At 36.4% G+C, this 26,877-nt stretch overlaps 3 protein-coding genes across 4 annotated transcripts; 2 read left to right on the top strand and 1 right to left on the bottom strand.

The window, feature by feature from the left end:
• Nucleotides 1-1,550: 1,550 nt before the first annotated feature.
• Nucleotides 1,551-16,847, bottom strand: LOC140036732 (pentatricopeptide repeat-containing protein MRL1, chloroplastic-like). Its single transcript, XM_072079245.1, has 20 exons — nucleotides 16,686-16,847; nucleotides 16,248-16,585; nucleotides 14,587-15,313; nucleotides 14,230-14,467; nucleotides 13,790-13,853; nucleotides 13,560-13,704; nucleotides 13,325-13,440; nucleotides 11,908-12,036; nucleotides 11,563-11,736; nucleotides 11,258-11,416; nucleotides 9,245-9,385; nucleotides 8,063-8,162; nucleotides 6,970-7,078; nucleotides 6,773-6,864; nucleotides 5,694-5,784; nucleotides 4,471-4,702; nucleotides 4,303-4,395; nucleotides 3,951-3,999; nucleotides 2,887-2,980; nucleotides 1,551-2,134 (listed from the first exon to the last, which is right to left on the bottom strand). The coding sequence occupies exons 2-20, from the start codon at nucleotides 16,569-16,571 to the stop codon at nucleotides 1,900-1,902; spliced, it is 3,312 nt and encodes a 1,103-aa protein (XP_071935346.1). The 5' UTR covers nucleotides 16,572-16,585; nucleotides 16,686-16,847; the 3' UTR covers nucleotides 1,551-1,899.
• Nucleotides 16,848-19,326: 2,479 nt separating this feature from the next.
• On the top strand, nucleotides 19,327-21,033 carry LOC140036731 (putative HVA22-like protein g). 2 transcript variants are annotated; one of them, XM_072079243.1, is made up of 6 exons: nucleotides 19,327-19,463; nucleotides 19,645-19,712; nucleotides 19,806-19,904; nucleotides 20,019-20,075; nucleotides 20,539-20,602; nucleotides 20,698-21,033. In XM_072079243.1, exons 2-6 carry the CDS (start codon nucleotides 19,681-19,683, stop codon nucleotides 20,935-20,937), a joined length of 492 nt encoding a protein of 163 aa, XP_071935344.1. In that variant the 5' UTR covers nucleotides 19,327-19,463; nucleotides 19,645-19,680; the 3' UTR covers nucleotides 20,938-21,033. The 2 variants fall into 2 exon arrangements, with proteins under 2 accessions (XP_071935344.1, XP_071935345.1); XM_072079244.1 differs by having other exon boundaries at nucleotides 19,353-19,459.
• A 777-nt stretch (nucleotides 21,034-21,810) lies between these two features.
• Nucleotides 21,811-26,877, top strand: LOC140004103 (uncharacterized). The gene is made up of 5 exons (XM_072079242.1): nucleotides 21,811-22,404; nucleotides 24,654-24,950; nucleotides 25,270-25,485; nucleotides 25,861-25,989; nucleotides 26,274-26,877. Exons 1-5 carry the CDS (start codon nucleotides 22,144-22,146, stop codon nucleotides 26,481-26,483), a joined length of 1,113 nt encoding a protein of 370 aa, XP_071935343.1. The 5' UTR covers nucleotides 21,811-22,143; the 3' UTR covers nucleotides 26,484-26,877.

The following is a 26,877-nucleotide window of genomic DNA, read 5'->3' as shown; positions in this document are numbered from 1 at the left end:
CGCCGATTTAGTTGCTGGAACTCTACTGCAATCAGGCACCAGACAAAAATTCAATCTTTTAGGTTTTTCAACATTTGGACTATGTCTACATATACGCAGTCAACGAGGAGGGTAACCATGTCCAGTTGTCTCTCACACATCCTCTGTTAGTACTCGGAGCATTTAAGGATCACAGCTTCAGCTCTTATTCCGTACCAAAGCTTCTCTTCGTCGCATTGGAAAGGATTTCTCCACCTTACACCCAATAAAATTAATTTAAAAAATATGTTTGAAAATTAACACTATTCATAGTATATTTCATCAGTTGTGTTAGCTATACACAAAATTTCATATATAATTGACTAAATTTTACCCTCTGATTAATCATTACTTTGACTCATTTTCCACCGTTTAAATGTTTCGTGTAAATTAAATGTCAAAATATTCTTAAAAGAATATCAATTTTTAGTATGTTGATCTAAAAATTAAAAGAAAAATAATAACACAATTAGATGATTTATAGAGATAAAATAATAGATGCGAATAAATGGAGGAAACTATGAAAAGAAATTCAATGGAAAAGATCCTAATCCCTGACATTCCAAGGTCTACATGCGTTCGGAAAGTAACGGAAGTTTAGTTTATAAGCTTGGATCCATGAATTATTATATCATTTCAATTACTCATTTTGAGTCCGCAATTTCCTTTAAAAAGCACTGGAGCAGTTCATCAGCACGTAAAGAAGGCGGCGAAAGATTTTGGCCAATCATCAGCATTTTTAGCTTTTTTTAACACAAAAAAAAAATTGTGTTATGTCGATTATTTTCTGGGACAAGTAGAAATTTGGATCTTTCTTCAATCCTTCCGGCACCTGAGTAATAGTTAAATACTTGTCATCCTGTTAAATTCGACGGCTTGCTTACTATTCATCCTGTTACTTATATTTGACATAATGATACCTTCCTAAATAACTTTTTTTTTTTTTTTAAGGAACCTTCCTAAATAGTTAAATGCACATTCTGAAAATCCATTCCTTAAGGGAGAGCACACAATTAGGTAATACGTGACCTTAAAAAGGAATTTCACAATCCACTTCGAGCAATTGATTCAATTTAGCTTGAAATGCCAAGTCCCTAAATTTTTTAAAAAAAAAAGAAAAAAAGAAAAAGGGCTAACAAGTGCCCTTGTTAAAAGACTCTTGAGGTGTTTAATTTTGTTGCAAAAGAACAGTTAATTTGAAAAGGTATCTAAATGCAAATAGTATAATAAATCGTGAGTGTGTGCATTAATATGAAAACTTAGGTGTAGAATTAAGTATGTTACTCCCAACAAAAAAAAAAACGGACCAATTTGTGGCAACAGCATCAGGTGCCGTGCATAACTTGCCTTTGACATAACTGACGCCTGATACAAGAATTAAAACTTCAGTCTTTTACCTGCCTTGTTCTTCAATGTGTTTGTTCCTTTGTCTTCAATGTAACTCCGTACGCTCTGAGATGCCTGGAAATCAACTAGTAATACAGCCTAAAGTAAATATTTATGTATAACTATATTGACAGACAGTAGACGAATTTCTACAACCTATACTAACAATAAATGAATAATACATCTCCTTCTTAAGTTTATACAAAATTCTCTGAAGACTTCGTGTCTTCATAACGTCCAAGGAGCATATATACTATTTTTAAGAGGCTACACGCATCTCAACTCGTTTAGGAGATGTTACGATGCTAAAACCAAGGACTAACTCTACTATTTTCCTGATAATAACATCTTAACCTTGCTTGAACTTACAGTATAAAGTAGTTAGAAGTGATCATCCCATAAACCTTTCCACTCCAACTGCCCGGCAATGCTAATTAACAGGGAGCTCAAACAAGGCAGTGCCTCATGCATTGCCTTGGACCATACACAGACTGACTAGTCTAAAGACAAATCACCTGTTCTAATGTTTCTCTGTTGATACATGATTCCTTTACCCAAACGCCTTTGGAATGAGCTCCGATCCGTAGGCTTTCCACTAAAAGGAGAATCAAGCTTTGGCTGGAACCATTTTTTCACAGCACCACCATTAATTCTTACTTTCCCATGGGATTCATTCCCTACAAAATGTAGTCCAAGCCTCCTCAGCAATGCTGCAACTGCTTGGCTAATCCTGTCAACCAAAATAGTGCATTACATATAGTTTTTACACATCATAGAATCAGGTTTGCACCATTTCTCCACACAGAAGAAAAAGGGAAAAAGATGAACTAGCCAAAAATACATGGAATAGATGCCTATTGGTGGTATTTAGCAGTTGGCCATGACATAAGTACTCAATGAGAATTGGGAACACCATCTTCCTTCCAACTTTTATATTTGATTCAGTGAGAATAATTTAACATATTTGAGCTAATAAAACCTTAATCAGAAACAACTCATCCATGCTGGTCTACAGACCCGCCAATGGGAAGTCAGATGCAGCAGTTCATTTCATGTCATAATGTCTTTAGTTCCTTCAACAATTATCTTTACAGCACCATAGTACAACACCCATATCTGATATTTCATACTTAAAAGAAGTTCAGTATTTTGAAATTTTTAGAGGAGATTAAATGCTTTTTAAGTGAATTTTCAAACCAAAACAATAAAAACAAAAAGAGGAAATTGTTTTTCTAATTTAGATTGAAGATGCCATGCCCTTTACGCAAGTAATAAAAAGTATAAACCAGTATGGTTGAAGCAAATTAAGACACCAAATTAAGATACATAATGCAACATGACGTAATATTTACTGCACCAAAATAAAGCAATCTGCATGCGCAGCACTAATCCTATAACTGCTTTAAAAGTATGAATATGCAAAAGTATCATGAAGTAAATAAACACAAAAGTCAGAAATTTCCCATAAAAGAGAACCGATACCTTCCAGCAACTTTAATAGTTTTCTCCCCTGATGGAGTTTGAATTTGTGTCTTCTCCAGTGGCAGTAGAATAGACAAGTTCGGCAACTTTACACCTACAAGAATGAGTGCACGTAAAGGATACAAAAGCAACAGTTGCTTAAGCTAGCATATAAATTAATTTCACTTTGCACTTGACATTTCCTTCAATTTTCTCCTTGTACCTTCAACGTTTTTTTCCCAAACACAAGCCATATTACGATTTACATAGAGTAAATGATTCAAACGAGAAAATTTTAAGATTTGAGATATACAACAAGAGAAGGTAAAACTTGACGCCCAAAGAAAAAGTCGTAATTTGGCAACATACAAACTTGGACTTTATAAGACTTATTAGCTCTTTTGCTTAAACCATGCTCCATCAAATAGATAATCTGGTAATGCTGGCTATAAGCTTCAATTGTTGGCTGTTGCAGTAGGACTGCATTTTTTGTCGCATTAAGGAGCAGCTACATGGCTGCCAAGTTTTACATGGACAAGTATTCTTCATCTCCAATTCTATCTGCCTTATAAGAGTGGGATATATGGGGCAGCTTATGTAATGAAGGATATTATGGTTATTCTTTTGTATTCTTGTTTAGTGCCTTTCATTTCCCTTTTTAGCGATACTTCAAATTTGTACAAAGTTCTAATCTCCGATATTTTCATCTTCGTCAAGTACTAAGAATCCATGAATCACTTGAGGTTACCTTGTTTCTGTCTTAGGGCATTGAATTTGGAGGTGTTTTGGAAATCCATTATACTTACTGTGATGATATTTGTTCATACAGGAATCAAGTTATCACTATTTCCAATTGAAGTTACAGTTACTTTAATTTTTTTTTTTTTAAGAACTTCTTTGATGCTTGTGGCTTTTGATATGTTCAAAACCAGTTTAATCTCTAAAGTGCTGCAATCAGATACTAGGAAACAAATAGACATACACAGACGCACACACACGCATCAAAGAATTTGATCATAATCTTTGGACTCAACTCTAAATAGTCTAAGCAGAAGCAGTAATAGTAAAAAAATGTGTTGTGGTACCAGCTGCGAGACGGTGCTTGAGACCCTTCAGTACCGTCAAGATATATACCTGATCAAATTTCACAAAATACTCTTATTTTTTCATTTGGGTAAGTAGAAACAAGTGTTATATGTGAATTTAACTGAAGAAGCATGTCAAACAACCCACCCATCTTGCCCAACACCTAAATGAAAAGGCAAAAGAAAATAAGCTTCATCCCATGAAAATGTTTCATGCATATGAAAAGAGGGGAATACAAATTTGAAGAAACAACTTGAGGAAGGGAAAGATGCTTAACACTAGGAAACAAAGAGAAGTTTAACCTTATTCCAGTTGCAGGACTACCAGAAAGCAATTAAGAAACATGCTCACCTCAGCTGCATGGATAGGCAAATTCCTCACATCGACAATAATCGGGCTTCGTTTTAAAGAGACAGCAGGTACAATCCCAAGTGAAGCAGCCTCCTTCCAACACAGAAAAGGTTTCAGGAAATGTGACCTCAGGTTAAAGTGAAGAAACATTATTATCTTTTCACAAACCTCAACAAGTGAAAATGCACGTGGATCATATTCCCCAAATCCATCAACCAATGAGAAGAGTTTTGAGCCTTTCGATGTATCAGTACTAACACCCAGATTCTCAATGAGTCTGTTCCTAAGGGATACATCATGAGGAAGTTGCAAGCATCCCAAAACTTGTGAAAGTTCATCCACAGTAGGAGCCACACCAGCTACAACTGCTTCTCTGTAAACCATTAAGGCCAGTGATGTCCTGCAGAGAATTTATTTTTTATTAACGACCATGTTCTTCTCTGCTGTCTCTTTGGACAGCGATGTCATGCCAACAGCCCAATTAATTCAGAAAATCTTTATTCTTTTTATCAGGTTGAGTGGACAAGTATAATATACGGAGTATTAGGTGGCATTTATAGAGGTAACAATCAGAAAATATCAACAGTGTCAGCTTGACCTTTGCTGGTTCCAAGAACCGTGGACCAATATAAGTTGTTGCAACAGTAAACTGGGTAAATTCATACCCTTATACACACAGCAGAACAACACAAAAAAGAAACATATATCAACAACTCGCATACTGCAGGCAGAGGATAAAGGTCTTAGTGACGTATCAAATGTGGAAACAATGAGCTAAAGTTTCAACCAAGCAGAGAGTATCTCCAGGAAAACGAAAGGCAAAGATGCTTATGACCACACCACATACATGCTTAAAGTTAAGTCTCTGGTAAAACATGCAAATCAAAATATCAATCATAAATAGATTCAGGTCAGCATATTTGAGGTCTCAGACCATCTCTCTGATATTGGACAAATATACCAGACTCCAAAAACTTAATACTGAGTTGCCTAGAAAACCTAAAAGTTACTGGAACCTCCATCAAAAAGTGAAAGCAATTGCCTATAACATTTATCTCAAGCAAGTCTTGAAGGAAAATCCAATTAATTACAAAAAGAACATTCTAAGATGGGGTCAAAACATAATTCGTCAGCTGATCAACTATTCTTTCATAAAGAAACGAATACTTCCAGTGTCATGGTGCCTGGACAAGTTAATAACCTAGTACTGGAGCCAACTTGTTCCCTATAAAAATCCAAAGAAAGGATACTCGCTTCAAAAACTTAACACCAAAAAAAAAGTGCCATACGAAATGACTCCCAAACTGACCACTTCATGTTTCTTACAATTTTTAATACTTGAACAAAGCTTCTGAGACAGATAAGCTAATTAGGAAAGAACAGGAACCAACCATTTACTGTCAAGCTGTAGATAGCCAGACTTAAGGGAAAAGACCGGCTCACCAAGTGCACAAGCTTGCTGGAATCTCCTTAAGCACATACCTTCAAGAAAACAAATCAACTAAATAATTATGAGGCTTAAATAATTTTAAAAAAATTGCAGAATTAATTTATGAAAGAGTTTTCCGTAAATGTCAGCATTTTGAATCTTGTGCTAACATGCATGACACATATATATGCCACACAAAAGGAAAAAAAATCAAGGTGACAACAGTACTATTTTATCAGGGCTGACACTAATCAGATTGTTGCGCCAAGGTCCTATGTTACTCATACTTGGGGATAGGAGTCCCATGGACACGAATTTTCTTGTGCAAAATGAAGAGCCTAACACAGGAATGGGCCCAATAACAAAGCCCAATCTGCCAACTCTTAATTTCCTGACAATAGATCAATAAGTGCCATGAAAGGAACCAACTATCTAATTTGCAAACAGTATTAGGTGCCAAAAACAAGTAAATCACAAAGTTCAATGACATCTCATAATAAGGCAGGATGACAGTACAGAACCATCAGTTTACTGAATCACACATGTTCTGTGGAAAAATAGAATTAGTTATCAATTTAACCACTTCCACAAAAATGCAAGAGTTTTCCATCAGTTCAGTAGCATCTTTCTCAAGAAGTTTGAACGAGGAAGCATGCTTCAAAGGTCTACATTTAGCTTTACTTCCATTCAAAAACTTTTACAAACTTCAAGTTTCCAGAGAAATAGAATTATTTTCTAGTATGAGAAAAGTTGCTAACTGAAACCTTACAATTGATTAGACAACAATGACAAATAACTTGACTTCGTCGTATGAAGAAGCAATACTCCCAGATACTAAAAGACAGCAAAACGTGATTGAGATTCAAAAGTTGTCAGAATACGGTGCCACTTTTACGACTCTTAAACTTTTAGCACCCAATATAACAAATTTAACATACTTGCGGACACAAATCAAAACTAGAGAAAATAACCACAAGAATCATTTTCTGAAATTTTTAAGGAAAATTGTCAGAAAGATCTGATAGCAACCCTTGATCATACCAATTAGACACCTGCACATAACAAGGTTAGGGGCAACACCATCCTTCTTGGCTTGAGAAAAGAGCATTAGGCCAACTTCCAGGTCATCCTTTCTACAATAAGATCATACCATATAAATTATACAGCTGCAGATTTCACCAGGAAATCCTTGATTTTTCAGTGGTAGTAAAAAGACTATTCAAGACGAGAGCTCTTACTTTTCACTTGCAACTAGTAAAATCGAGTATGTTATGGTGTTTGGGCATAAACCCCGCATCTTCATTTCAAATAGGACTTCTGTAGCCTTCTGTAGTTGATCTGCTTCACCTGTAAGATAGTTTGATCTTATACACGAGTCCCAAATAAATCAAAAAATAAGATTCTGAAGCTATAAGAAACCATGCATCCCATCAGAAGGAAAATGAGGTTGTTTCTGTTACTCAAGTATCTCGTTGAAAAGCTGAGAGCAGAGAAAGATAAATGAAGGTTGGAACAACACCTTTTCTTTTGGTGCAGGTGTTGAGGGTGGAGGAAGAGTTAAGTAGATGACAGCAGTAAACCGGTTAGACATCTAGCCTGAATCCTACATAGTATCATTTTTCTTTCTTTATTCCCTCCAATTTTAATAGCAGCTTTTCCAAAGAGCTCGAAGAGCACCAACTGAAAGAAAATGTTTCTGATGATATAGCTTTTAAAAAAGTATGAACCAAGAGATGAAACATTTTAAAACCTAGCCAACTAAAATAAATATCATTTACTAACAAAGAGTCGTATTAAAATAGGCCAAGAAAGCTAAAACCCGAGCCAAAGTATTTTCCTTTTAACATTTAGAAGCTATTTATTTCACCCAACCATGTGATAGAATAGCTTTGCATCCAAATTTTGACAGCTATGCAATAACCAACCTCCTAATGGTTAGATTTTGTTGTTTTTCTCCCTTTCAACCTAACGATCTTTTTTTGGTCTCCTTCTTCTTCTTCTTCTTCTTTTTTTGGTGCTGTGTGGTCAGTATCACAACAATTCTGAGGCTTTTCAGTAAGCAAGTGCATATTCTTGGAGAATGAACCTTATAAACTAGTAACCAGGTAGAATGAAATTGACTCTGATTGGAAAGACCAACCATCTCTTACATGCTTGAAGAAAACTATAACCTGTTTTAGTTGTCTAATTCTGCATCTATGAGTGGATGGATTATATATCGCCTAGCGAAGTAATTCAAGTGACTGGAAACCGCAATGCTTGAATATATCAAAGTGAAATTGAATTTATTTTGTCTAAACTGAGATGACCTGAGGAAGCAAATAGACTTACATAAGGCAGTCACCAGGGCATTCATCATGGAAACTGTTGGTTTCAAGTTGATGTCCTTAATATCTTCATATAGCTGCAGTGCCTTCTGCCAGTCTTTTGCCTAAAGATGTATTGAACAAGCACGTTGTTACCAGAGAAATGTTAAACAAGCATATGAATGTTAAAGATGTTGAACATTATTGTGAACCAAAATCACCATCCACTTAAGAAGGATAAACTGGCTTGCATAAACCAGTAACATCACGATGATAGTGCACTTGCAGGTTAGGGTTTCTCTATGCTCATAAGCCCATCTAAAGCAGTGATTAAAATTGATGTAAAGATCTCTTTGCTAAAATTGCCTTAAATGCATTTTCTCCTGTCCTGGTCTTCTTCACATCATGTAGTGAGAATTTCATCATGAAAATGACAAGATTTGTGGGGAAAAAAAGGTTAAAAGGGAGGTTTTCTTTTTCTTTTTTTTCTTGTTAGATTTCTTTGTCTAGAGCAATTATTTTTATCCAAGTGACATATTCCCTTCACAATTGACACATTTTGACGATTGATATTTGGGAAGGGGAAGCACCTTCATGAAAAGCAGGTTATTCTAATGCATTAAATGGTCTAAGTTTTAAACTAAAATCAAAACACAGAGAACCCTAAAAGCAGCAGAGGGATATATGTGCATCCACAAGTTCATTGTTTTGCTGTCAAGAACTAAACTCAAAGAATGACTATTTAAACTTGACATGGCTAAATTTATGCTTCATAAAACTTCAACAGACAGAAATAGGAAGCAATCCTGACACCTAAGATTTTACATCTTTTCTATCCTTTGGTCATGAGACTGTCAATCTATACTCATTATAGATTCTCAATCCTGCAATGCATCTTATTCTTAGTGCATTAGCCTATACCAAATAAAAACATGTCATGCAAAAATCTCCTCTTTACATAAAGAAAGGACTCTGAAAGATGATATTGAACATCTTAATGTTGTTGAAATTCAGCCAAGTTTTCTTGCCATAGTTGTGACCTCTTTTTGCATGAAAAATTCTTAATACATTGAAGAATATAGGTACTTACACCTAACCCCTCTAGCAAAACACATGAATCTGGTATTTTAATATCATACTCAAATTGGGCTCATATGTAACAGCACCAAGAAGACTATATTTTGCTAAATCACTTGACTATACATACATTGCTGCAGGCTCCCATCAATGAGCTATATGATATGCTTCCAGAAGGTATTCCGTTAGCTCTTGCTACCTTTAGAATTTCAAATGCAGCATCCAGATTTCCAGCATGTCCGGCAACATCTATCAATGCACTGATAAACATCTACCAAAAAGAAAACTGAATTAAGTGAAATGATCAAGTCATGTGACTTCCAACAGACTGGGGAAACCTTTAGATTGACTACTTTACAAAGGTAAGCTCTCTATCTAGCTGCAAGACTAAAACATGAAAAAAGCACACCATGGAACAACTATGTTGTTGTAGTGTCCTTACCAATTCCACACGTTTCCTTTGAGAGTTCAAGTTATGCAGTAAATATACCAGTAGTTATAAACAAAAGATGATTACTTAATAAGGCTCCATCTTTAAGGTTAGATGTTGTGGCATATACCTGGCAATCCATGAATTCAAAGCAAGATAGAGACATATAGCTTTTTATGATTACAAACAAAATGATAGGTAAAATTTTTTTTAAAAAAATCATGAAACCAGAAAGTTTAATTAGTAAGCTCCAAGATTGCAGCCTCAACATGACAACTTAGAAGCCAGTCATACTTCAACAACAAAATATACCCAATGAATGATGTAGCAATACCATCATTCATAACCACATTGACATAGGACTTGATCTTTCCTTAATCAGAAGGATAATAAAAGGCTGTCATATTTTCCAAGCACTCATTTCTCTTTCACTTCATCGATCTCTAGGCATTTGACAACCGTAAAACCAAATCATCATTCTTAAACAGAAGCATTTCATTAATTGTTCTACAATTCATCATTTCTTTTTTTATGTTAGAGAACTCTCACAATTGAATCTCATAGTGGGAAACCAATACTAAATAGGGATAATTTCAGAAATCTCCCCAGGGGTTTCTGATAATTTCACTTGGCTCCCTTAAAGTTTCAAAAATTACAACTACCTCCCCTGCCTATTTAAAATGACAATACTGACTTTAATATTTTAATAAAACTCCCTTGTTGCCATGTTTATACAAAGGATGGATTTTAATTTTTTTCCTTTCTCCTTCTCATTCATTTCTCTAATATTTCATTAGAAGTATAAAAGAACTATCAATGTTATCCCTCGTATCTATCCAAATCAAATGTTAAAGTAGTAATATTTTTTTGATAACTTTTAATATCATACAATTTTTTTAGCTCTTTTTGTCTTGGTATCAAAATCAAGAATAAATCAACAATAATTAAAAACAAATGGTCCGAAAATCACTACCAAACTATGGTAGTTCCATCACTAAACTAGTCCATAAACTTTTATTAAAAAAAATAGTCCATAAACTTTAAAAGAAAAAACAAGATAGCACTTTCTTCTCTATCTTAAAAAGAATCTATATCCCCAATAAAGCACATTAAAAAATAGCCTATTATAGCAAAAGATTTATTGTTATAGTTGATTATCAAATAACAAATATTGGCATGAAAAACTTGAGATTCTTTTTCTTTTATAATTGTGCCAAATTACTTTACAATTGTTTGGAAGAACAAATTAAACTTTATAAGATAAGAGCATTTTAGGGTATTCATTAAATTTTTTACCCTATTTTAAGGTTTGTTACCAAAGTGTCAAATCAAGGGAGGTAAGTGTAATTTTTTAAACTTCAAAGGAACTAAGTGAAATAGTTAAAAACCTCAGGGGAGGTTTCTGAAATTATCCCTTTATCAAAATGGATGATAACCATATTCTAGTCAATAAATGATCCTCTATGCCACCAATTACCATCTTGATGGCAATGTCAGAGATCTCTAAGAAACTTGCAATGATAATACAGGCAAGTAAAAGAATGCCGACCACAATGACAATATAGGTCTCCATTCTCTCAACTCTGATTCAGGCAATAAGCACTCTCTGACGGAATAGAAGAAACAGATTCAAGTAAAACATCACCAGAAAGTCATAAAAAGAGAAACAACAGCATGCACCATATTTAAATGCTGTGAATTTAAAAACAGTACCTCATCAGGGGCAACACCTCTTATTGTCATGTCACTATAGACAGCACAAGCAAACTCCCAATCACCATTTTGGCTATTAACAGCAATGGTGTAAACCTCCGGAGTTCCCTTGATATTATATTCATCAAGCATTTTGTACACCTCTCGCGCCCGATCAATCTATAAATTAATCAAAGGAACCAAATCTAAAGGAATTCATTGACCTAGATGAATCACGGAACCAGTGAAGAGGTTGGACCATAAAATAACTCTACAATCATAAATTCGGTAAGTTCTTTCCAGAATAGACTGACAGACCTCCATACCTGACCAGATCTAATGCATGCTTTTATCAAGGCACCAACAGTAATGTGATCAGGGTCTATGGGGCGTATCTCTGACCTCATTTCTGCCAAGACATCAAATGCACGATCCACTGCTCCTGATTCGCCACATGCAGTGATAAGTGCATTGAAGACAACCCGGTCTGGCTTGACATTCTACTGCATACAAAGTGCAATACATATGAAGACTTCTTGAGAGTCAACTATATTTGATAAAAACTGAAAATGAATCAAATGGAAGCAACAACTAACAAAAGTAACTGGAAAGCATATTTAAGAGTCACCATATGCTATTCATAAAACTCCAATAAGCAACAGCAATCATACCTTTGACTGCATAATTCCATAAGCACCAAAGGCCTTTGCAACTTGCCCAGCTTTGGCACAACCATCAATAAGTGCACCATATGTATGAACATTTGGTTCCACTCCAGCATTGACCATTTCATGGAAAACCTAGAATGTTGCGCAATTTCAATGACTACATAATAACCATAGGAGAACAAATAAAGAGTACAAAAAGAAACAGAATCCAATACTTAATAATCAGAAATTGTAGCATTCAACATGTTCTAGGAATGCATTCACCAATATCTACTTATGCCAAAAGAATATAACCAACAATCAAGGTGACATTCAGCCACTAATTCACAGAAATTATTTGTTGTCAGTTGTATGTCTATATTCTACTATCTTCCCTGTATCATCATCTGAATGATGCAACAAAATTCAGGATTAAGTTTGCTTGCTAACAAGCTGACCACACCAAAAATGGCATTTTGTACTAGGATCCTAAAGTTAGAAGAAAAACAGCTTACACTTCAGGTGAACACCTCAGGGCCGAAAATTAAAACCAAAGAAAAGTCCAAATAAAATTATAATATAAACTGTGATAGACAGCTTAAAGAAACATCCAATTGCTTTGGGAACCACTTTCATTAAAAAATAATATCAAAAGCACTTTCCATTCACAGTGAGCCTCCACCATTATTAAGCAACATAATTATGAAATACATTTCAAGTATGCAAACTCACTTTAGTTACAATCTAATTACAGTGTGGATAAGAGACAGCATTTTTTGTTCACAAGTCAAGTACCATATGATAGAAAACCATCACATAGTTATGGACTATTTTCCTGAAATACTATCTGATACTGGCAGCTTGCCATTTGTGTGGATACATTCTTGGACAGACAGAATACTAAACCATAGGGATGAATATAGAAAGACCTTAACGCTTCCATGTGGATTGGCTATTCACCGCCTTTATCCACTTGGTTAGCAGTCCCCAGAGTGTAAATATCCAATATAGTTTGATATACCTCATAAACGACATTGACGCATACTTGTAGTAAGTGAATGGGCACCTCAAAAACATCCATACCAACAGAATCCCAAGATACATATTTACATCAATAGAAGTCTATCGGGAGAAATAACATCTGATCACGAAAAAGACCTATGACAAGAGTATCTAAAAACTGCCTACTTATTTCTCCTGCAAATAGCATTTTTCTCATATTACAAAAAGAGGAAAAGCAAAAGCTACTGCAAATTTCAGTGTTATTATTTTGAATGAACTAGATGCATAGAGTGGCAATGCATAATAATAACTTTCGAAGAATCAGACAAAAAATTGAAGCAATTACTTTACTAGAGGTGATAAAAAGAAGTCAAAGATGAAGACACTAGCAAGGAGGTCTGAGTAGCAAACTACAAGGACTGACAGCAACAGGAAGCACCTTGAACATTGTATCAACTTTCCCAGCTCTAGCACAAGTAGAAATGAGGGTAGTGTACAGTTTGCAGTCTGCTTTCAATCTGGCCTCCTGGACAAGTTGCAACACTTCAAAAGCTCCTACATTTATTGACTATAAAATTAGGAACTTAAGTTGTGACAGTAAAATTACATTACGATACTGAGGTAATTCATAAACTTGAGATCACCAAGCAGGGGGAAACATGAGAGCGTTTTACCCTCTGAATCTTGAGCGCTTGCACAGACAGACATAAGCATATTGAATGTGCTTAGAGTTGGATTTGGGATAAGCTTTGTGAAATGAAAAGCTTCCTTGACAGCCTTTTGAGTTTTGCAGGCTTTAAAAAACCCTGCATGATAAACCTGAGACAAACAGTATTTATTGGATATCAGCACAGAGGAATGTGCACTAAAATAGAACGTGGAAAAATGCTCAGAAAAGTCGTACTTTATCCATATCCAACAAACCCTTGCTTTCCATGTCTTCAAGCATCTCAATGCAATCATTTAACCTAAAAGAGACAGCAACAGAGGAAAGTGCCTTAAGACAATGCAAAAAGATCACAATTGATGCTCTGTTTCAGTTTGTTTATTTTCAGATATTGACTAGCCGTTTTGGCAGCTTCTACATCAGCTATGTATCTCTTATTTCTTTATTTGTTAAAACTTCTCTAGTGTGAAAGTAAGGAAATCTGGTTTACAAGTGAAAATGTGTCCCTCCAATTAGAACAGGACACCTAGAGAATTTAAAAATTAAGAAGCAACAAGCCAAGAAGCGAACAAACAGGATGGTTACGTATTGAAATGCCCAATTAGACTTTCATTTTCTGTGAAGCAAATATCTCAGGCATGAAACTCTTGAGAAAAAATATGAAACAAAATGGTTACCGTCCATCTCTTAAAAGTTTACTGTAACCACCGAACAGCTGTGGTGAACGATTTCTGTCATGCATGTGCTTCCCTTTCAAATTATGGGTTGGAGACAAACTCTTCGATCTATTCTCGTGAAGTTTTGCATTGTCCTTATAAGCAGGAGACTCTTTTCTCTTTCCCATGTCTTCTTTCCAATGGGATGAGCCATTGTTATAATATGAAACATGTCTTTTTTCATGGCCTTCAGTTTCCTCTGAAAGAATAAGCATACTTCAACTCAGACTAGTTCAGACAATTAAATTTTCAGCAACTTGTGAAAAGAACAAGCCATGAAAATCATGCTGGTTTAGGGAAGAAGCGCCAGGGCATAACCTGCGCGGTGAGAGAGCTGTCGTCTAAGAAATTGTTCTCCATCTACAACGGAAGCCTTGAAGAGTGATGAGTTACCATTCTTGTGCAGAGAAATACCAGAGGATAGTGCTCCAAGACCATTCAATTTAGCCATAGGTGCCTCATAAAATGTGTAGAGGTCTTCACGGTGACTAAGGTCAGGCTTTATTTGTTGACCTTCTGTCAAAATTTCATGGTCTAGTCTTCCAAATTGAGTAACTCCACTTTGTACATTAACTGGAAAAAATGAAGCAATATGTGGCTTTTTTTCAAGAAGTAGCTTGGTCTCTTTACTGTCACTTCCACTTTCATGTTCACACCTCTCCAATTGCATTTCACTTGGCTCTATATTAAGAGTAGATCCTGCGACTTCTGGTTCTGATGGCAATAATGGGAGAGAGGATACAGACAAACCTTCAGATTCTCTTGTGTGCAGAGAATCATTGACAACAGAAGCAGTCATTTCACAAATAGACAACTCAGATGTGTTTGTAGCAATAGTAGCTCCATTCATCACATTGATTTCATCAAGATGCATCTCAGCCACAACGTCGTCATGATGAAAAGTATTGTTGCTCATTTCAATTGGTAGGTCTACTTTTTTATCAATAGGAATGTTCCTATTTAGAAGTATAAACTCTTCCATAGACAAGCTGTCCATCCTACTTTTGATATGTTGAAATAGGGGATGTGTCAGCCTCCCTGACATCTGAAAAGTTTCAAAATGAATAAGAAAGCTAGGCCAGAATAGAACTAAAGCAAATTCAAAATTGACTTGCACAGGTTCACCAAAAGCACAACCATGTTCAAAAGAATAAATTTCATCACTATCAGCAAGGCAGTAGAAAGGACTTAAGAGAAATCTTAACTCATTGTACAACACAAAAACAGGTGAGACCGAGTCGGGGAGCAAGGTTTCTTATGATCTCCATCTATGACCAGAATGCAAAATTAGGAAACCTGTATCTATGATCAGTTAGTGACAAATAATCTCGAATCAAATTATCCATCAGATGCTAATTTCACTAAATCCATCTAAAAATACTAAACCACTGAAATGACTGACACAAGGAGCTAAACTTCTCAGAACCATTTACCCTACAGAGTGAACATAGAATCCAGGAGCCACAAGCAAAGAAAGAGTATATCACATGTGCGGACAAGTATCAAAATGGGAAGGAACGGTTCTTTTTATTTCTTTCCCTTTTTAACTTTATCAGCCTGCCAGCCCTGCTGTGAGAGTGGAGAGGGAAGGAGCTACAAGCAAATAAAATAATATAACTCAAAAGAAAAAAAAAAAGAGTTCCAGACTTCCAGTGATGGCAGACGAACATCCTCGAAAATGTTCAAACTAGAATTCAAGTAAACTTGCTATGCGTGTCATAGAAATCCTAATGTTACTCACACTGTGCACGATATAATTTAAAAAACTCGCATGCACAAAATTAATGAGAATATCCTAAGGCTAGAACACCTACTAAAGGATGCATTCTTGAGCGCATCAACATTCATCAAAAACTAAATGACAGAACAACATCGTATCACAAATGGAAGATCATTTTCAGCAAAACCATGATACACGAAGAATGAAACAGAGTGCAAGACCACACACTGCAGTGAAGCTTGTAAGAGCCGGAAAGTACCTGTTTGTCCTGAGCATTATTCCTTCTTTTGGAATAATTGTGAAAGACAAGGATGAAGGCAGAGACAGCCACCGCGGTGACAGCGACGACAAGAACGACGGAGTGCGAGTCGAGTGAAGCTCTCAGTAGAAAATTCCTGGAGTGGAAATGAAATCGAAACCCTAGCTTCCTGCATTGTCGTCGAAAGCGGAGGCCTGGAGGCCTCAGATTGTGGCCACTGCCGAGGAACTCCTTGCGAAGCAATGGAGCACAGTGGCAGCGAGGGGAGCGGAACGAAGAGAATGGAGTCCAAGAGGAGATCGAGGACGACAAGCTCAGTTCCATTATTGATACTGCGGCTGCGGCAACATCGATTTGGGAACGAAAAGATTCATTTAAAACTTGAAGGAGAGGAGTGATAGACTGATTGGAAACGATCAAGTAAATGGGAGTGTTAACCTGTTGCTCCAGCGAATAAAGTTTCGTTGTTGTGGATAAGACGAGCGCAAAATACAGGAGGGGTGAGGTGCAAATTCCCACCACCCCTGCCCGGGGGTGCGCTGACGTGGCGTGATTTTCTCTTTAGCCTTGAAGATTATCCCTCTCTCCTTTCGGCTTTCCCCTTTTGGATCGATCCACGGCCTTCCACGGGAAACATTCTTGGCTCTACGAGCATGTGATATTAGGCCTCTCTTCTCCATCTAAGGCCCATTTGATTTTTTAATTTTTAGTTATAAAGATTCAATTTTTTAGAATGCATTTAATGTCAAATGTACCTTCTTTTCTTTAAAAAAATAATGAAGTCCACATGAAAATTGACTTTCTTAAAAAAAAAAAAAAAGGGAGATTTCAAACGGTGAGTGAATCGGATGAACTTTTGGTTGATGATTTAATTGACTTATATCAGATCAATATGTAAAATTTTTTAATTATAATATTAATCATCGAAGATAATACTGAAATATATGTGTAAAAATGTGGCAACTCGTTCAGTTCATAAAGTTTAGGAACTAGATGGAGATGAAAAATTTTTAACCTATTTGTAGTGATATACATAGCACTTTATTTAGTTTTGCCATCTCATACTCAAATATCTTATGCTCTTTTAGCTTTTCTTATTTTGGTCTTCAAATATTATTTGTGGTCTCAAAACAAGTGATTTTATCTAAATGGCATCCCCTCTTATTAAGGGCAATGTACGTTACCCAAGTTTCCAATATAGGGCTGCAAACGTGTCGAGTCGAGTCGAGTTTTGGGCTAATTGAGCCGAGTCTCGACTAAATTTTACCAAGCTCGAGCTCGACGAGCCGGCAATTTTCGAGCTCGAGCTCGACTCGAATCAATTCGAGCCGAGCTCGAGCTCGAAAAAAATTTAAAAAATAATTATTTTATATTTTTAAAAAATAAATAAAATAATATATTTTTTAATAAATAATAAAAATATTAAGGACATATATGTAATTTTACTATTAAAATAAAAAATAAAAAAATATATATACTTAAAAATAAAAAATATATATATACTTAAAATAAGAAAAATAAAAAATATTATATATATACTCGAGCTCGCGAGCCTAACGAGCTTAATATTTTGAGTTCGAGCTCGACTCGAGCCGCTCGCGAGCGGCTCGATTCGTTTGCAGCCCTATTCCAATGTAAAATTTTTGATAGGCAATATGCATAATGAGTATTTTACTACAATAACTTGTGAAAGAGGATAAATGTCTTTTTTTTTCCTTTATGTTTTCTTTTGTGCATGCTTATTACACTTTCTCACATTTTTCCTTGCAATAAAAAACTACCAAGTGTCTGCCAATACACGTGTCAAGCAAAGTCGCACATGAGCTGGCGTTCATTGCCAAATCTTCTGATTTTACTGAATCTCTCTGAAATTCTCTTTTTATTTTTGTGACGCAAATTGTGTCGAACAATTTCCTGAGTAATAAAATTTTCCTTTTATAAAAAGAAAAAAAAAAAAGGAGTATCCGCCAAGCTTTTTCAGCGTGAGCTTGTGAGTTGTGGCCCGACGGTCATAGCATTGGTCTGGCTGCGAGGCTGCTGGTAATTTGGGACCAAGTTTACTTTCTCCTTGCTCACAACTCTTGATTCTTGAACTGGAATCAAACGGATGGCAAGGAAATGTGTTTCTAGCTCCTTTATAATCCCCCAATTTTCACTATTTTCTATTACCTATTTATCCCTTGTAAATTAAAATTATGAATTTTTAAGCACAATTTGATCTCTATTCACTAATCTCCATGTTGACGTAACAAAAAATTTAGAGCCCGTCAGGCTTCACCCTAGACCTAGAGGAACTTATTAGTTGTGCTACATGGATTAATATTTGTATCTTACGCATTTAAAATGCGTTGGTGTATGAAATGAAGTATACCCAATTATTTTTAATGTACGATAGGCTGGGAAATCAAGTCCAATCCACTCGTATCCGTGGAGCAAAACAAATTCTATATCCCCTAGTTCCACGACATTCATGAACCATGTCATAAATCATGGAAGCGAATAAAGTATAGACGAGATTCTCTGTCCATTATGTCTGTCCATTTTTCTGTTCAATGCAAAACAACGTAATTCCAGTTACTAATACTATTGATATGACACATAAAAAAAGAAAAGCTTTTGAGACGGGATTCTTAGAAGAGTGAACAGACACTGTATACATTAATAAGTATAGATATATATCATATATATAAAATATGATATTCAAATTTAAATTAAAATGATGTGATATACATTCAATCCGTCATTATATAAGTGGACAGTGTTGAAAATATTAATTCATAAGATATATATGGCCTGCGCAAGAGGAAAAATAGCGCATGGATGGAAACGGCAAAGATGAATATCCGGTTCCGGTGACCAGGAGCAAGAAAGCCCATGCACCAACGACTCTTGCGAAAGGACGCTTACTTGGCAATTGGTGTCAAGTTGCCGACTCGACCAATGCGAGGCGAGTCCTGCCCCGGACTCCCGGCGTCTTTGCAAAGTCCCAGAGGATTGTTCAAGCTTAAAGGCCCCAGCCATCCCGAGAGTAGTGACGCTTCACCGCTGCCGTCTCAAAAATCTTTTCCAACCAAGAGTACGCGACGATTTGATTAACTGCAGCAACTCATGTTTTTTATCAGATTGTTTAGGCGAAGAAGCGTAACCCAAACTCACTCCTCTCCCTCGCTCAAGAAAAGGGTGAAATTCAATTTCTGGCTTCGGGAGTCGAAGTATGTGAGTGATTTTCATTTTCGGTTAATCCACTTGCGCAATTGATTTTCATTAACGTAGAGTGACCAAGTAAAGAATGGTTCAAGACTTGTACACAATTAATCTCACCATGCGTTATCCTGTTACTACTTAATTTGATTGAATTACTAGTGCCTTTTGTTTTGAATCTAAATCGAATGAACAGGGTTGACATCTGAGATTCAAGAACGAGAGATTAAAGATGATGGGTTCTTTGCTTACGAGACCACTATTGTACGCTTTAGTCACTCTTTCAGTACTCGTGCTAACTTTTTTTTTTAAGTCGTTCAAGGAAATACTTAAATAGCCAAGTTTTGAACTGTACAGGATGGTTTTCGGATATGTTTATCCAGCATATGAATGCTTTAAGACGCTGGAAAAAGATGAGCCAGACATCGATCAGCTTCTGTTTTGGTGTCAATACTGGTATATGAATTGCTAGTTCATCTACTCTTGCATTTTTCTTCTACATGTTAGCAAGTAGTATAATATGCTAATGAAATCCCTTTGTTTTTTTTTTTTTTTCCCTTTTCCCCTTAGGATTTTACTTGCAGCCGTCACAGTATTTGAAAGAGTTGGAGACCTGTTTATGTCATGGTAAGAATTCCCGCTATTTTTTCTTGGTGTAAACCATTTACGAGGAGAAAACAATAATAATAGTAACATACTTAAACCTCATTAATTTTAGGGTTAAAAACAAAAAAACTCTCTATGGTATGCCTAATACACAAAAAAAGCCCCTAATGATTTCAAAACATACAAAATGACATCTCATGTTTTGAACTAAATTGTAAACTAACAGAATTCGTTAAACTTAACGGAATCCGATAAATTTAACGAAAAATTTAACAGAATTCGGTAAAATTAACGATAAACTTAACAGAATACGGTAAGTTTAACAGCCGAGACTGTCATTTTCGTTAAGTTTAATGAATTCTGTTAGTTTACAATTTAGTTCAAAATATGAGGCGTCGTTTTGTATATTTTGAAATCACCGGAGGGGGGGCTTTTTTGTTTTTAATCCTTAATTTTATTGTTGATGGTGGATTTGTTGTTGAAGGTTACCTCTGTATGGTGAAGCTAAGTTTGCATTGTGCGTCTACCTGTGGTATCCTGGAACAAGAGTACGCACTAATTTGACTCAAATCTCTTTTTAAGTTTACACATTTCATGTTACTAACAATTAGCTGCATTTCATTTTAATCTCGAATTGTTTCAGGGAACAACAAATGTGCACAGTTGTTTTCTCAAGCCATGTATCGCCAAGCATGAGAAGGAGATTGATAGCAATCTGCTACGCATGAAAAATAGGTTGATGATGCTAGGGATGTTGCTTTGGCAGAAGGCTGCGTGTTATGGACAGACTAAATTCTTTGAGATTTTGCAGTTTGCTTCTTCTCAGCCAGGGTCAAGGTCTCGACCACATACCGCTCATAATTCCAGGGGGAAGGAAAACTAATCGGAACTTGTTAGATGTGTATATTTATTTGTAATTCAGGACTTAATTTGCCTTCCTATATTCAGTAACAGACCGAATTCTTTTACTACAAACCTAGATTGGATGCTAAAAGAATTTTTTCACAAAGTAGATATGTTACACTTACTTGGGACGTTGCGCTTGTATTCAATTAATCTCTGACAACATAGGATATTAGCAGCCAGCTGTTTTTGATGTATGGAGCATCGTATAATTATTCCCTGCTTGCGTGCAGCTTGTTGACAATTGGTATTTGATACTCCGCCAATTTGAAACGCAAATGAAAATATACTCGTACAAGCACAAAACGCAACCAAGACTTAGGCAGGAAGTCGGGAAGCAAATCATGTCCTTGTGCCGCTTAATCAGTCATAACTTAGTATCACTCTTTTATACAATGTCAAGTGTCCGGTTAAAATTAGATATTACACTGATGATTTTATGAGTGACACGAGACCGAAGATTCCATGCCGAGGGATACGTAGAAAACAAGAATTTGCCTAGCGGCCAAAAAGTTAGGTGGTAGTAGTAGAAAGGAAGACAACAAACAATTAGCAGAGGCAATCATCGTGAGCCCGAGGGCCCATAGCCCAACAAAAGGCCCCAAGAAACACCTACCATTCAAAGTCAACTTCTGACCAATCGTCAGGCTAAAGACAGCCCACCATTCCACCCAGCCCATACAATTTGACACGGCCTCTCCTTTTCATCACCTTCTGCCACGTACCCAGTCTCGTGCATCATACGAAACCCAAGAAAATCAGCGTCCTTTGGACACGCGTCAGCAGAGTACCCCAGAAAAGGCCAAAAAGCACTAGTACGACTTTTCCAGTATTGATATTCTTCCTTCCTTCGACAACCGCCCCAGGTGTCCATACCACAAACTTAACTTGAAAAAGCAAAAAGAAAAAGTAAAGAAAGCCAAAAAGGAGGTAGGTTTCTACTGGTAACTCCTGCGGGTGGTGCAATTGGAGAAGAAGCGCAATCAGAGTCCAGTTGTATGTGCCGCAACAAGTAGTACTATTTCTGCTACCACTAGTATTTAAGCTGACAGAACCAAGAAGAGGAGGCTCACGGGAGTCGCACCAAAAAGATAAACAGAAAAAAAAAAATAAAGGCAGCAGAAAAAGAGAAAAGGAGTGGCTAGGGGCTTTAGTGGTGTGGTGTTAATCAAAAGTAGGACGGAGGATGATGGAGGAAATCTGCGATAATGTGATGAAGAAGAAAAGTGGGAGTCAGGAGGTAATGGACGGTTCAGATATAATGGAGTTGGTTGGAAATGAGCAGGTTTTTAGTAACTTTGTGGATCATAAGTTTCAAGAACTGGACAAGGATTGTGACGGTAAACTTTCTGTCAAAGAGTTGCAACCGGCTGTGGCTGACATAGGTGCTGCCCTTGGATTACCCGCTCGGGGATCTTCTCCTGACTCTGATCACATTTATTCCGAGGTTTCTCTACCCCCTTTTTTTCTCTTCTTTCTCTCTTTCTTTCGCCATTTTCAACTAGAGTTACTTTTTTACTAAGCTATCTTTTGTATGCCAAGACTGCATCTCCCTTAACTTTTTAATTCACTCATCAACATTCAAGATTTTGGGCTCAACAGGGTCAAGAATTTGCTGAGGGTTCGCGATTTCTTGCCAGCATAAGTCTTGTCTTCTTTTTTTTTTTTCATTTTATCTTCTTTTTTTTTTCCCTTGGGGTTTTCCAGTTCCGTTTAAAGCTGTTTAAGGAGTAGCCCTCTCCCCTATAGAAAAATGGTATGGCTTCTGTTGAAGATAAACTCTTCTTTTTTCATTTCATAAGTCTTGTCTTCTTTTTTTTTTTTTCATTTTATCTTCTTTTTTTTTTCCCTTGGGGTTTTCCAGTTCCGTTTAAAGCTGTTTAAGGAGTAGCCCTCTCCCCTATAGAAAAATGGTATGGCTTCTGTTGAAGATAAACTCTTCTTTTTTCCTGTTTTGTTGGGTTTTTTTGGGTCCCCTGTTGGGTTCTTTTATATATATATATATATATATATATATATATATATATATATATATATATATATATATATATATATATATATGTATGTATTTCGGCTGGTGGCACAATCTTGTCTGTCACTTTCTGGTTAACTCTTTGCTACTTGTTTTTGCACACTTCTATATTCCGAAAGCTGTAGCTCTTGTTTTTATGCGACATATATGGATTTAGGGCAGAAAATTTAGTACATTTCTTGGACGCCTTATTATGACTAATATTTTCCAACAAACAAGGTCAACTGGCATTTCTCTCTTCTGCTTTGTTTTGTGTGGTCTAATTTGTATTGTCAAGTTTCATCACTTAATTAAATTATGGTTGAAGCGTCTAGAGTGGGCGCTCTCAAATTACGTGTATAAACTTAGTTCCTTTAGTACTCTTTGGAACCCTCTAGTAGATTATCCTTATTACATTTCGAGATTAATGATTTGCATTATCCTTGATTATGAGTTTATGTAAAATGATATGATTGTATGGTATACGACTTCATGACTTGTTTTCTTTATTTCTTGATTTAATTTCGTTCTTTTTTGGGGCGAATAGTGTGCCAAAATGTGGATCGCATGTCCTTTATTGTTTTTGTCCTTAAAATATGGGGATAGAGGCTATCCAATTCTTTGTAGCTGGAGAATAGTGTAACTGAGTGACACAGCACTGTTAGTCAATTTCATTAGACTCCCCCCTCCCCCCCCCCCCCCCCCCCTTCTTTTCTTTCCCCCAAAAAAAAAAAAAATCCTGTCAATTTTTGGCCTTTTCTGTTCATCTAAGTGTCTTGTTGAAGAAATCGGAATTAGGAGTATTATTATATTGTAACTTGTAATATCTAGAATTAAGATAACTTGAGCATGGTTCACTGGTGGAGCCGTTTGCTAATGATGTGACCTTGCACACACGAATCCAACCTTTTGTTTAGATGTCTTGCGCAAAAAGTCTCTTTTACTGGATTTTTTCTGAACTTTTATACACGAGACATGAGGAAGCAGCACTGTTTACTTGCCTGTAGATAGAATACAGGACCTTTGTGGTACTACGGTTGCACTTGGACTAGGGCATCCTATATTATCTTGGGCTTACTGTTTTCTTTAATTGCAAGTTGAACTAAAGCCTGATGGTTGAACGTTGTTGAGGATCTAATGGACTGGATATCAAACCTTACACTGTACATCGATTTATCTGGTTCCTTTTAGGATGCTCAAAATATTAATGCATGCGGGACGTGCTTCAAAAACTGCAGCGCCACTTGGCAGCCTGTGTGGTAAACTTGCACCGTTTTAACATGTGCATCCCGTCTTGTAAGAGTTTCCTAGACATTGAAAATACTGGATTTTACTATGTTTAATGCTTGTTTGGCAATCTCATGCATTCAGTTTGGTTGAATTTATTTTCTTCAAGCAGGAGTAAATGTTTTTTAGTCAATTGAGATTAGGGATGAAGATAGCTTCTTAATCTTTCATCGGAAGTCTATTTAGACGGGAATATTGTGTCATTCCTTGAATCACGTTGCCATGTACGACAAATAAAGCATAATATTTTAAAAGAGGAATGTTGATGCCACCTTGGAAGGTTATAGATCTTATTTCAGGGGAATATAGTATATGGCACCTATTACTTCATGCTCTCTGTTATTTGCTTCGTTATTGTCTCATAGGTTGCTTTAATTAACTTGTTTATTTTGATCTAGGTTCTTAATGAGTTCACCCACGGAAAACAAGAGAAAGTAAGCAAGAAAGATTTTAAAGAGGTTCTTTCGGACATTTTACTAGGGATGGCAGCTGGCTTAAAACGAGATCCTATTGTAATTCTTCGTATCGATGGTGAAGACCTCCTTGAGTTTCTTAAGAGCCCCAGTTTTGAGTCAGAGGTCCTTTCCATTTTCTCTGAGATAGAACTACCTAATGCATCTGTCCAAGATTACATCATTAAGGCTCTTGAGAAACTTACAGTTGAACAAGGAGTGCCACCTGCTTCAGATTCCTGGGTAAGAAGTCAATCTAGTCCTGTTATAGTTTTTCCTTATGAATTTCCTGTATTAATGGAACCATGCCTAGCCAGTGTTAATTCTTCTTCTTTTAAGTATCTTGACCATTTCTACTGCTGTACACCATGCAAAACATTTGTGAGCATTGTGATGTGCGACACATAGCCAATCTCAAAGTTACCTTTTTCAGTTTCTTGCAATGTGATGGTTACTATCTCATGATGGTTTTAATATAGTCGATTGTTCAAGTTAACTGCCTCCAAGTTGGAACCTGTAACTATGTTATTTATCAGATTAACAGAGGTCTTTACTTCTGTAGGTTAGAAGCAACATCATAGAACCAGCGCTGCAATCTTATGGTGGTGTCCCTGATCACCCTGTTTCACAAGACACATTTCTTGGTGAGCTCAAGAATGTTGCAGGGACTGTTGCAAAACTTCTGAAAGACCAGCCTGTGATTGTTGCGCATACTGAGAATACATTTGATGGAAGTGGTATAAGAAGATTGCTATCCAACAAATTTGAGCTGGATAAGGTTGGTAAAGTGACATAATTTCTGCTGGTGGTAAATTAAGAGCAGTTGCATCCAACTTATGTTGTCTTCTGAGCACTTTATTAGTGATATCTCTTTTCTAGTGGATTCTAGTTTAGCTATAGGCCTGTGCAAATATTGGTATCTTCATCATTTTCATCTCGAGTTCGTCCAACTGATTTAAGAAAAGATAAATTATACAGCAAGCCTTTTGAAAGTGTTGAAATGATTTCAGACATAGTGCTTGGACTTTGATGTGCATGATTTCAGACATTGTGCATGGACATTGATGTGCATCAATTTGTTCTTCAAAATCATAGTTCAGGCTATAGCTTTGGTGTTCTGCATATTAACTCGACATATGGTATCCTTCTACAGGCTCTGGATACTTCTTTACAAAGTATTCCAAGAGATCGCAGTGGAAAATTGTCAAAACAATATCTGCGTGTTGCTCTTGATATTCTGGCCCCATCATCTGGCTTACCTCCAGTGGGTGGTGTTGAAAAGGTAATCAGTCTTTCGAGGTTAGGTCATTTTTACTACTAATTATGACATGAGATTTGCCTTTCCAATTGGGAATTCAGAGTAAGGGATAGTTGAAGAAATAGCTATGTACAAGTTAATCGATTAGCTTTTTGACCTATTTATAGAATCTGTATTTGGCTTAATGTGTAAAAGGAACAGTCTTCAAGCTTGGTGCAGTTTCACCTCGAACTGGGTACTTCTCAGGCTGATTAGAGGTTCTCCGGTCTTAAGCTCATCTTACCAAACGCTTTATCTAATCTCTGCAGATCGACAATATCATAAATGAAGCTTTCAAGATGTTAGATGCGGATGACGGGAAGTTGGTTAAAGAAGATGAGTTTAAGAAGCTTCTGACTGAAATACTTGGGAGTATCATGCTGCAACTGGAGGGCAATCCACTATCTGTTTCCACAAACTCTGTCGTGCATGAGCCACTTGCCTCCTCCTCCACGCTTTTGGATGCTCCTCCTCCGTAATGCTGTTGACAAATATGACCTGCTGAATTATGAAGAAAGCAGGAATAATAGGTCTTGTAAATTTTGACGACTATAAAACAATACTGGCAAGAAAGTTACTGATATCCAGTTCTCTTGGTGGTGCTGTTGGAGTGCATATACACTCGAACACAGATGACTTTTATGCTGCGTACATGATTTCGTTCTGGATACAGAATATGGATGAGGTGCAAATTTACACTGCTGAAACAAAGTGGTACTTCCGTGTTTCCAGGTCTGCTACGATATGACAATCTTCCTCTCACAGATTTGACGTTCTAGTCCGACCCTATGACCAGAATTGAAAGTATTTGATTGTGATGAGAAGAAATATTGCGATACTGATCGATTATCCAACAAGAAAGAATTTAGAAAA

The sequence above is a fragment of the Coffea arabica genome, chromosome 2e, assembly GCF_036785885.1.
Source record: "Coffea arabica cultivar ET-39 chromosome 2e, Coffea Arabica ET-39 HiFi, whole genome shotgun sequence".
NCBI lineage: Eukaryota > Viridiplantae > Streptophyta > Magnoliopsida > Gentianales > Rubiaceae > Coffea > Coffea arabica.
This window is presented reverse-complemented; position numbering and strand designations above follow the sequence as displayed.

Bases quoted from the DNA above. Each gene is read 5' to 3' on its own strand.
- LOC140036732 (XM_072079245.1), bottom strand. From the start codon at position 16,571: ATGGAACTGAGCTTGTCGTCCTCGATCTCCTCTTGGACTCCATTCTCT. The intron at 7,079-8,062 runs GTAAGTCTATTT...ACTATCTTACAG, and splicing joins TGCCCTGGTGACTGCCTTAT to GTGAAGCAGATCAACTACAG. The intron at 5,785-6,772 runs GTATGATCAAGG...GTTTTCTTGAAG, and splicing joins TATGTGCAGGTGTCTAATTG to GTATGTGCTTAAGGAGATTC.
- LOC140036731 (XM_072079243.1), top strand. From the start codon at position 19,681: ATGATGGGTTCTTTGCTTACGAGACCACTATT. The intron at 19,905-20,018 runs GTATATGAATTG...TTTTCCCCTTAG, and splicing joins CTGTTTTGGTGTCAATACTG to GATTTTACTTGCAGCCGTCA. The intron at 20,603-20,697 runs GTACGCACTAAT...GAATTGTTTCAG, and splicing joins TGTGGTATCCTGGAACAAGA to GGAACAACAAATGTGCACAG.
- LOC140004103 (XM_072079242.1), top strand. From the start codon at position 22,144: ATGATGGAGGAAATCTGCGATAATGTGATGAAGAAGAAAAGTGGGAGT. The intron at 25,486-25,860 runs GTTGGTAAAGTG...ATCCTTCTACAG, and splicing joins ACAAATTTGAGCTGGATAAG to GCTCTGGATACTTCTTTACA. The intron at 25,990-26,273 runs GTAATCAGTCTT...TAATCTCTGCAG, and splicing joins CAGTGGGTGGTGTTGAAAAG to ATCGACAATATCATAAATGA.